We start from the raw sequence: 12,292 nt of genomic DNA, 5'->3' as shown, positions 1-12,292 counted from the left end.
CAAGAAATACTCAAGAAGGACCTCAGTCCCAAAAAAAATAAAAGAAAGGGAATACAAAGCTTGGAGCAAGGAGAAAAACAGGTAGACAAAATCAGAAAAATAGCAGATCTTTACCGGAACAGGTTAGCTAGCACTTAAATACCAAAATCAAAGATCAAAGGAAGGAATTCACCAAAAATAAATATAACCTCATCACTGTAAACACACACCCACAACACAATATAGAATAAGGTATAACAAGAACGACTTAGAAGGGGAAGAGGAAAGGGACTGAATTGACTTAGTATAAGGAAATAAGAGGCCATCAGATAATGGACTATCTCATACACAAGATGTTTTATACAAACCTCAAGGTAACCACTAAACAAATAATCAAAACAAGATCACATATGATAAACAAAGAGAAAACTAGAAGAGTTATAAGACAGAACAACCAAACTGAATTGGCAGTCCAAAACAAAAGGGACAAGAAACGAAGGAAATGCAAAAGAACTAGAAAATAAGTGAAAAAACAGCAACATTAAGCCCTCATATATCAATAATTACCCTAAATGTAAATGGATTGAACTCTCCAATCAAAAGATACAGAGTGGCAGGATGGATTAAAAAGCAAGACCCAACAACATGCTGCCTCCAGGAAACACATCTAAGCTCTAAAGACAAGCACAGGCTCAGAGTGAAAGGATGGAAGACAATACTCCAAGCTAATGACAAACAAAAGAAACAGTTGTTGCCATACTCATATCAGACAAAGTAGACTTCAAGATAAAACAGGTTAAGAGAGACAAAGAAGGGAAATATATAATGATAAAAGGGACACTCCACCAAGAAGACATATCACTTATAAATATATATGCCCCCAACATAGGAGCACCAATGTACTATTAACAAACCTAAGAGGAGACATTAACAACAACACAATAATAGTAGGGGATCTTAATACGGCACTTACATCAATGGATAGATCATCCAGACAAAAAGTCAATAAAGAAACAGTGGACTTAAATGAAAAACTGGACGAGATGGACCTAGTAGACATATACAGAGCACTCCATCCAAAAACAGCTAACTACACATTCTTCTCAAGCGCACATGGAACATTCTCAAGGATAGACCATATGTTGGGAAACAAAGCAAGCCTCAATAAATTTAAGAAGATTGAAATCATAACAAGCATCTTTTCAGACCATAATGCTATGAAACTGGAAATGAACAACAACAAAAAAAAACTGGGAAAGTGACAAATATGTGGAGATTAAACAACATGCTACTGAACAACCAAGGGATCATGGATGAAATTAAAGGAGAAATCAAAAACGATCCAGAAACAAATGAAAATGAAAATATGCCATAGCAAACCATATGGGATGCAGCAAAAGTGGTCCTGAGAGTGAAACTCATAGCAATACAAGCCCACCTTAACAAATAAGAAAAAGCCCAAATAAGCAACCTTAAATTACACCTAACAGAACTAGAAAAAGAAGAACAAACAAAGCCCAAAGTCAGCAGAAGGAGAGAAATAATAAAAATCAGAGCAGAAATAAATGAAATTGAGACCAAAAAACAAACAGTAGAAAGGATTAATGAAACAAAGAGTTGGTTCTTTGAGAAGGTAAACAAAATTGACAAACCCTTAGCCAGACTTACTAAGAAAAAAAGAGAAAAGACTCAAGTAAATAAAATTAGAAATGAAAGAGGAGAAATTACAATGGATACCATGGAAATACAAAGGATTATAAGAGAATACTATGAGAAATTATATGCCAACAAATTGGACAATCTAGAAGAAACAGATAAATTCTTAGACTCATACAACCTCCCATAACTGAACCAAGAAGAAATAGAGAATCTGAATAGACCAATCAAGTAAAGAGATTGAAATAGTAATCAAAAACCTCCCAAAAAATGAAAGCCCGGGACCAGATGGCTTCTCTGGTGAATTTTAGCAAACGTTCAAAGAAGACTTAATACTCATCCTTCTCAAACTATTCCAAAAAATAGAGGAAGATGGAACACTTCCTAACTCGTTCTACGAGGCCAACATCACCCTGATACCAAAGCCAGACCAAGACAATACAAAGAAGGAAAATTACAGGACAATATCGCTGATGAACATAGATGCAAAAATCCTCAACAAAATATTGGCAAACCGAATACAGCAATATGTTCAAAAGATCATACACCATGACCAAGTGGGATTTATACCAGTGATGCAGGGATGGTTCAAGAACTGCAAATCAATCAACGTGATACACTACATTAACAAAACGAGGAACAAAAACCACATGATCATCTCAATGGATGCAGAGAAGGCATTTGACAAGATCCAGTGTCAATTTTTGATAAAAACTCTCAATAAAATGGGTATAGAAGGAAATTATCTCAACATAATAAAGGCCATTTATGACAAACCCACAGCCAACATCATATTCAATGGGGAAAGTCTGAAAGCCATTCCTTTCAGAACAGGGACAAGACAAAGGTGCCCACTGTCGCCACTCTTACTTAACATAATACTGGAGGTGTGGCCAGAACAATTAGGCAAGAAAAAGGAATAAAAGGAATCCAAATATGCAATGAAGAAGTGAAACTCTATTTGCAGATGACATGATTTTATATATAGAAAACCCTAAAGAATTTGCTGGAAAACTATTAGAAATAATCAACAACTACAGCAAAGTCGCAGGGTACAAAATTATCTACAAAAATCAGTTGCATTTCTGTATGCTAATAACGAACTAACAGAAAGAGAGCTCAAAAAGATAATACCATTTACAATTGCATCAAAAAGAATAAAATATCTAGGAATAAATCTTACCAAGGAGGAGAAAGACCTATACAATGAAAACTACAAGACATTATTGAAAGAAATCGATGATGACATACAGAAATGGAAAGGCATCCCATGCACATGGATGGGAAGAATAAACATACTTCTAAAGTCTGTATTACCTAAAGCAATCTACAGATTCAATGCAATCCCAATCAGAATCCCAAAGACATTCTTCACGGAAACAGAAAAAAGAATACTAAAATTCATATGGGGCAACAAAAGACCCCGAATAGCTAAAGAAATCCTAAGAAAAAAGAACAAAGCTGGAGGCATCACAATCCCTGACTTCAAAACATACTACAAAGCAATAGTAATCAAAACAGCATGGTACTGGTACAAAAACAGACACACAGATCAATGGAACAGAATTGAAAGCCCAGAAATAAAACCACACATATATGGACAGCTAATTTTCAACAAATTAGCTAAGAACATACAATGGAGAAAGGAAAGTCTCTTCAATAAATGGTGTTGGGAAAACTGGACAGCCACATGCAAAAGAATGAAAGTGGACCATCTGCTATCGCCATTCACAAAAATTAACTCAAAATGGATCAAAGACCTGAAGGTGAGACCTGAAACTATAAAACTCATAGACGAAAATATAGGCAAAAACACTATTTGACATTGGTCATAAAGGAATCTTTTCGGATGACATGCCTACCCAGACTAGGGAAACTAAAGAAAATATAAGCAAGTGGGACTTGATCAGATTAAAGAGCTTCTACAAGACAAATGAAACCACAATCAAGATGAACAGACAACCCACCAGCTGGGAGAAAATATTTGCAAAACATACATCTGACAAGGGGTTAATCGCCATAATATATAAAGAACTCACACAACTGAACAACAAAAAAAACAAACAACTCGATCAAAAAATGGGCAGAGGAAATGAACAGACACTTCTCCAAAGAAGATATACAGATGGCCAATAGGCACATGAAAAGATGTTCAACATCACTAATCATCAGGGAAATGCAAATCAAAACAACACTAAGATATCACCTCACGCCCGTTAGAATGGCTATAATCATCAAGACAAAAAACTACAAATGATGGAGAGGATGTGGAGAAACAGGAACGCTCATACACAGCTGGTGGGAATGCAAACTGGTGCAGCCTCTATGGAAAACAGTATGGAGATTCCTCAAAGAATTAAAAATAGAAATACCTTATGATCCAGCTATCCCACTATTGGGAATCTATCCAAGGAACCTGAAATCAACAATCCAAAGAGGCTTATGCACCCCTATGTTCATTGCAGCATTATTCACTATAGTCAAGAAGTGGAAGCGACCTAAGTGTCCCTCGACTGATGATTGGATCAAGAAGATGTGGTATATATATATACAATGGAATACTACTCAGCCATAAAAAAAGACAAAATCGTCCCATTTGCAACAATATGGATGGGCCTGGAAGGTATTATGTTAAGTGAAATAAGCCAGAAAGAGAAAGACAAACACTGTATGATCTCACTCATATGTGGAATATAAACCAACACATGGACAGAGAAAACAGTATTGTGGTTACCAGGGGGAATGGGGGTAGGGGGTGGGCACAAGGGGTGAAGGGAGACATATATATGGTGACGGACAAACAAAAATGTACAACCCAAAATTTCACAATGTTATAAACTATTAAAACATCAATTAAAAAAATCCACTAAAACACTATTAGAACAAATAAATAAGTTAATATACAAAATTCAATTTATACATTTGCAATGAACAATCCAAAAATGAAATTAAGAACATAATTACATTTATAATACCATCAAAAAGAATAAAATAAGCAGGAATAAATGTAACACAAGAAGTGCAAAATGTATATACTGAAAACTACAAAACATTCATGAAAGAAATTAAAGACCTAAATAAATGGCAAAACATCCCATGTTCATGGATCAGGAGACTTAATAACATGAAGAGGCAACACTTCCTAAAGTGAACTATAAATTCAACTCAATCCCTTTCAGAATCCAAGCTGACCTCTCTGTAGAAATTTACAAGCTGATTCTAAAATTGATATGGAATTGCAAGGGACCCAGAATGGTCAAAACAATCTTGACAGGAACAAAGTAGGAGGACTCACACTTTCAAACCTTACTTTCAAAGCAATGGTAATCAAGATAGTGTGTTACTGGCATAAGTACTGACATATAGATCAATGGAATAGAACTCAGAGTCAAGAAATAAATTTATGTCTCTATGGTCAACTTATTTTCAACAAGGGTGCCAATACCATTCAATGTGGAAAGAATAGTCTTTTCAAGAAATATTGCTAGGGCAACTGGACAGCCACAGCAAAAGACTGAAGTTGGACCTTTACCTCACACCATACATAAAAATTAACTCAAAATGTATGAAAGACATAAATGTAAGAGCTAAAACTATATAATTCTTTGAAGGCAACATAGGAGTACATCTTCATGAACTTGGATTTGGCAATGGTTTCTTAGATATGACACTAAAAGCACAAGCAACGAAAGAAAAAACTGATAAACTGGAGTTCGTCAAAATGAAAAACTTTCGTGCATCTAAAGACACTATTAAGAAAGTGAAAGACAACCCACAGAATGACAGCAAATATTTGCAAACCATATATCCAATAAGAGCCTGCTATGCAGAAAACGCTAAAAAAAAAAAACCCTCTTGCAACTCAGTAACAAAAAGACAACTAACCCAATTCAAAAATGAGCAAAGGACCTGAATAAACATTTTTCCAAAGAAGATATACAAATGGCCAACAAGCATATGAAAAGATGCTCAACATTATTAGTCATTAGAGAAATACAAATCAAAATCACAATCAGATACCACTTCACAGCCACTAGGATGTCAACAAATTTTTTAAAAAATGTAAAAGCAGGGGCCGGCCCACCAGAGTAGTGGTTAAGTTCACGTGCTCTGCTTCGGCGGCCCGGGGTTCGCGGGTTCGAATCCTGGGTGTGGACCTACGCACCACTCATCAAGCCAGGCTGTGGCAGGCGTCCACATATAAAACAGAGGAAGACGGGCACAGATGTTAGCTCAGGGGCAATCTTCCTTACCAAAAGAAATTAAAACAAGTGTTGGTAAAGATGTGGAGAAATTGGAACTCTTGTACACTGCTTGTGGGAATGTAAAATAGTGTAGCCAGTGTAGAAAACAGTTTGGTGGTTCCTCAGTAAGTTAAACATAGAATTACCATATGACCCAATAATTCCATTCCTAGGTATATATCCAAAAGAATTGAAAATAGATGTTTAAATAAATAAAAACTGGTATACAAATGTTCATAGTAGTACTATTCACAATAGCCAAAAGGTGAAAACAACCTAAGTTATCTATGAATGAAGGAATGAATGGATAATGAAAATGTGGGTATTATCTATACAATGGAATATTATTAGGACATAAAAAGGAATAAAGTACTGACACATGCTACACATGGACGAACCTTGAAAATACGCTACACGAAAGAAGCCAGTCACAAAAGACCAAATATTATATGAACCCATTTATATGAAAGGTCCAGAACAGGTCAATCCATAGAAACAGCAAGCAGATTAGTGACTGCTTAGGGGTAGAAGAGGTGAAAGGGGGATAGGAAGGCGATAGCTAAAGGGTACAGGGTTTCTTTGGTGGTGATTAAAATGTTTGAACATTGACTGTGGAGACAGTTGCACAACTCTGTGAATATATAGAAAACCATTGAATTGTACACTTTAAATGGGTGAATTGCATGGTATGTGAATTATATCTCAACAAAGCTGTTTAAAAAAAATTTTTAATTTATGCTACAATTGCAACAACAAAGATCATATTTATGTGGAAAAGCACATGAAGAAAGTACAAACAAAATGAATATATTAGGGTTGTAGGTCTGGGTAGTATGTTTTCTTTTATTGTTAAAATGTTTATACAATATGTTTAAATGAATGTTTTAAAAATTATGGTATAGAAATGTTTAGTAACTCACCTTTATAAATAAGAGGTTTATCTTTATCTTCTGTCTTCTCTCTACTAGCCAAATCAAGAAAATCTTCAATCAAGTCCAGAGATATGAGAGACTGGCTGAAAACAAGGCTAAAAAAACAGATTAGTGTTCATGGATTAGAAGATTCACAAAGTAGAGATATCATTTCTTCCCAAATTGATCTACAAATACAACACGATTCAAATCACAACCCCACTAGGATTTTTAATAGAAAATAACAAGTTGATTCTAAAGTTTATATGGGAATGCCAAGCATACAGAGTAGCCACAACAATTTTGAAAGACAAGAATTTGGAGGCCTAACTCTACATGATTACAATACTTACAAAGCTAGAGTAATCAAAACAGTGTAATACTGATGAAGTGACAAGCACAAATCAATGGAACAGAATATAGAGTTCAGACACAGAGCCACACAATATAGTTAATCGGTTTCTGACAAAGAAGCAAAGGCAATTCAATGGAAAAAGGATAGTCTTTTCAAAAATGGTCTTGGAAAATTTGACACCCATATGCAAAAAAATGAACTTCGGCCTAAAACTCATTGAAGTATGAGTACAAAAATTAACTCAAAATGGATCATAAATCTAAATGTAAAATGTAAAACTGCAGAACGTTTAGAACACAAAGAAGAAAATCTTCATAACTGGGGGTTAGACAAACAATTCTTAGACATGACACCAAAAGTATGATCTATGAAAATAAAAGTTGATAAATTGGACTTCATCAAAATTCAAAAATTTTACTCTGCGAAAGACACTATATAGAGAATATGAGAAAAAATCTTCCTACTAAAAGTATTCAAGTAATCTTAGACTGTACACATTCTAAAACACTCTGTCATCCCATTTCAAATATGTTTGCAAATTCCTGATTCTCTATCCCAGTAATTTTCTAACTCCTTTTTCAGCCATGAAAGCTATTTGTTCACATAAAGTCTTATGTCGTGTTAAAATAAATAATAAAAGCAAGGTGCTTTTGGCCTTGGAGGAAAAGGAAAAACGTCACTGGCTCCTAACCCTCTGCTCTAGGTCACCAACTTGCAAGGGCTCTGAGAAACAGTTTGAAAACCACTACTCTGACCTATCCCATTGGTGAAAAGTGGACATAATTATACACTGGAAATGAAAAAAATCTAGAAAGAGAATATCGGAGGGCTCATTCTCTCCCTTATATATGCAAAGTAGGTCAGTATACAAGGAACTAGACATCTATGGCAAGCATATTTTTTATTTTGTTTTGTTTTGATTGTGAAAGCTATACTGTAGGAGAGAGATGTGCTAATGACTTCAGAAGATCCTTCAACACTCACTGCTTGATGTCTTCAGATTTAGTAGAACTAAAAAGAATAACTCAAGCTATGAGTTAACGACATATGCATTGACTATTGTATGGCTTCTTGAGCTCTGCACTGTGGCAGTCTACTGTCTCCTAGTTGGTACTCCTAGAATACTGGTAAGGAAATGAATTGATTCCGGGTGCTCAGCGTAAATGACCAAGGGCTATGCCTTAATCTCTCAGTAAAGTGATTATGTTTCCCAGAATCAAACACTTTACTGAATCAATTTTTTTCTAAGACACAAATTAAGTTTTTGATGGTTCCTGTAACTAAGAAACAAATTCTTAAAAATACTAATTATTTAATTGAATTAATTTGGAATTTGGACTACTATTCTGGAAAAAAGTTGACTTGAGTCAGTTAGCATTAAGTCTGGTTCTGAGAACCACTGAACTCAGATAAGTCTCACTATGAAAAAGGTAGTGTTACTAGGACTAAGTGGCTTTATACTAATGGTTATCTCTGTTAACCTTTTCTAGTTGCAGATACCATGAAGAACTATTGTCGTGACTGGTAATAATTCTCATACCTGTATAAACTATTTTGGCTTTACCTATTTTATAAATGACCCATGTGAAAATATAAAAGCAATACTTATCAAATTCACACATATCAAAAATCTGGGAATAAAGATTCAATCAAAATTTAATATTTAAATGATAGAAAACAAATAAGTCAGAAGGGCTGGGCTGAAACCAGTGGTGTACTGAAGTTGACTATAACTAGCTTGAAAGTGGGTCCTTAGCATCTCTTCCCACCTCTGACATCACGCTGGAAGCTTGAAACTGGCCATGGTGGGAGTATTTATGCTATGGAAATCAGCAAATGTTACAAATCAGGACTTTTCTCTCTTGCTTCTTTGCTTTCCCTATTTTTATTTATTTATTTATTTATTTATTTATTTATTGGAGAGTCGGTTGTTAAACATTTATCAGCACACCACTGGCTAAAATCACTAAAATTCATTTATTTCTCACTCTGTGTTTTCATTCAGGTCAAAAGATTACCTGCACAAATAGAAAACAGGGAAATCTGATTTGACAGCAGCTCTTTAAAAAAAAAATGAGTCTTTAGTTGACCAGAAATTCAACATGAACCAACAGTGTTATTTAGATGTTGGAAAACCTCTCTATTGGATTGCATGAATGGAAGTATAGGGTCCAGAATAAACAAGAACCAGACTCACTATAACTCTGTGTTAATAAGAACTCAGCTGAAGTGTTTTGTTTACTGTGACCATATTTTGAAGCAGGGGCTAAAAAACTGAAGTATATTCAAGACCACGTGGTCAGGGCTGAAACTGTGCCACACAAAGAATAGATCAAAGAACTCAGAAGAAAAAGCTAAAAGTGACAAGAGAGATAAAACCCACCATTACTTGAATAGGAAACAATTGAAACAGTAGTAGTGACATCTTCAGCCTACTTTGAAAGGCATCAGGGAAATAAGATGGATGGAGGGATGGAAAGATAAAGTGACATGTAATAAAGAAAGCAGAATAAAATATACACTATAGTATAGATTCTAGGTGACAGGTATATGGGTATTCACTGCAAAATTCTTTCTGCTTTTTGTTAGGTTTGAAAATTTCCATAATCAAATGTTGGACAAGTAAAGAACAGTGGTGATCACAATTCTGGAAATGCATAGTTTTATAGTCTTAACATTGATAATATCTATCAGTTGGGCTTATAACTAAAAATGATCATAGTAAGAGTATTAAAAAAAAAAGCAGCAGATATGTTCTATTTTCAACCAGAGGAGAAACAGCTATAGGGATAGAGTATAAACTAAAGATAAGGACATGTTTTCTAGTGATTTGAAGTATTCAACTATAGGTAGCCTTCCGAGATGGCAAATATTCCACCATAGGAGAGGCTAGGAGAACATCTATGATGAACATGGTAGAAGAGATTCTTGTACTGGTTAGGAAATTAAAAGACCACTAAAATCCCTTTCATACTCTTAAAATTCTTGTATGGTACCCAAATAAAAATTAATGTTAAATTACAGAAGTTGATAGCAGAAAAAACCATGAGCATGTCTAGAGCAATAATCTCTCCTGACCTTTCAGGTACTCTGAACTCAAATATCCACTTTCTACCTGACATCTCTCATGGATATCTAATAGGCCTCTCAAACTTAACATAGCCAGAGCAGGACTCTTTAATATCTCTAATAAACTTAGTTATCCCCTAATCTTCTCCATTTTAGTAAATAATACTATAATCCATCAGCCACTTAGGCTGGAAGCCTGGGATTCATCTCAGGCTACTCTCTTCTTCTTAATGCCCTGCATTTAATCTACCAAGTCCTGTTGTTTCTACTCCAAAACAACACCCTTTATTTCCACTACTACCACTCTATTCCAAGCCAACATCATTCCTTATCTGAACCACTTGTTTCTGTATAAATAAAGTGGCAATATACAACAAAAATTACTTTTAGTGAGTACTTACTAGGTGCCAGGTATGGTGGTTAATAAAAAAGAATAAAACAGTCTATGTCTTCAAACAACCCACTATCCAGTGAAAAGACATATACGAGTACATTAGAATATGTTAAGAGTAGAGTAGAGGTATATTAAAAAGTGATATGGAAATACAACAGAGGATCTACCTCTTTCCAGGAAAGTTAAAGGAACTAAGTTTGGAACTTCTTTAAGATAAAAGATTGTTTTATTTTAGCGTTATGTTAAATTGTTATTAAAAGCACCACAGATAAATTTTAAAAATATTTTATGATCAGATGTTGGGATCTTATAACAGCATAAACAATAAGCATGGTTCAAAACTTTAAAAGTATGCTTCTCTCTTTTTTTTTTTTTTTGTGAGGAAGATGAGCCCTGAGCTAACATCCATGCTAATCCTCCTCTTTTTTGCTGAGGAAGACCGGCTCTGAGCTAACATCTATTGCCAATCCTCCTCCTTTTTTCCCCCAAAGCCCCAGTAGATAGTTGTATGTCATAGTTGCACATCCTTCTAGTTGCTGTATGTGGGACGTGGCCTCAGCATGGCTGGAGAAGCGGTGCGTTGGTGCGCGCACGGGATCCGAACCCAGGCCACCAGTAGCGGAGCACGCGCACTTAACCGCTAAGCCACGGGGCCGGCCCAGAAAAGTATGCTTTTTGAATAGTAATTTGATAGATGAGATTGGGGGGGTGGGGACGCAGGGAAGAGAATGGGTGCACAAATGTTAGAAGTAAAACAAACAGGAACAAAAAACAAAGGAGAAATAATAAAGAAAGAATAGTCAAAGAGGTGAAAGAAAATAAAGTCTGAGAGGTGTCCACTAGATTTGGGGATTAAAAGATCACTAAGTGACATTAGAAAGAAAAATCTCAGTAAAGTGACAGTAGAAGCCACACTGCACGGATTCAAAAATGAGTTTAAAGATGGTGAAATACAGATATCAACTAGAGGCTTGGCTCAAGGAAATAAGTTCAAGGTGCAATCGCCAGAAGGGGAAAACAGCACTGAAGAAATAACCAGAATATGCACTCAGAACTAGTGGCTTAGAAGGAAGATAGCTGTCTGTCACTATACTAATCAAAGAAATTACATCCTTAGGAAAGAAGAAAACAAAATAGATTTCTTCCAACTGTTTAAACAATAGAAAGGTTATCAAAAGGTTTATTTATATAATAAAAATAGGAAAGAACTTACACTTTATCCCCAATTTCCTCTGCCATTCGAAGAATTTCAAAGAGAAGTACCATTTTTCCAGAATGCTCTAAAACCTCAGCATCAGCATCTGTAACAAAATCTTTGTACCAGTCTGGAGCTGGGCTGCTTGGATTAGAAGAGGAAGTAGCTTTACCTAAATAAAATAAATGAAACATAAATAAGTAGGTAAATAAGGAAAGAAACTGAAAGACCCCTAGAGAGGGACTAAGAAAGAGACCAAGAGAAAACAGATATAGACCAACCCAAGGGGAGAGTAAAAAAGAAAGAGACTGAGGGAGTTGGGAGAGGTGAATGAAACACACACACACTCTCTCTCTCTCTCCCTCTCTCACGCCTAGAGAGAAAAAAAGACCACTCCAGGAGAGCAAGAGCTCTATACTGAGAAAGACACGAGGTGGGGAGTGGGGTAGAGGGAACAAACCCATCTTGGGAGAGGGAGAGAAAGAGACA

General features: G+C 35.5%; 1 protein-coding gene across 1 annotated transcript in view; it reads right to left on the bottom strand.

Annotated features, from left to right (window-relative positions):
* LOC131401165 (transcriptional regulator ATRX-like) overlaps positions 1-12,292 on the bottom strand; it is a 106,976-nt gene that overhangs the window by 15,499 nt on the left and 79,185 nt on the right. The window contains exons 17-18 of the mRNA XM_058536228.1: positions 11,822-11,975; positions 6,800-6,906 (exon numbers count right to left, since the gene is read on the bottom strand). Of these exons, the coding sequence (XP_058392211.1) occupies positions 6,800-6,906; positions 11,822-11,975 (261 nt within the window). The remainder of the gene's footprint in view (positions 1-6,799; positions 6,907-11,821; positions 11,976-12,292) is intronic.

This window comes from Diceros bicornis, chromosome X (assembly GCF_020826845.1).
Source record: "Diceros bicornis minor isolate mBicDic1 chromosome X, mDicBic1.mat.cur, whole genome shotgun sequence".
In the NCBI taxonomy this organism is placed as follows: Eukaryota; Metazoa; Chordata; class Mammalia; order Perissodactyla; family Rhinocerotidae; genus Diceros; species Diceros bicornis.
This window is presented reverse-complemented; position numbering and strand designations above follow the sequence as displayed.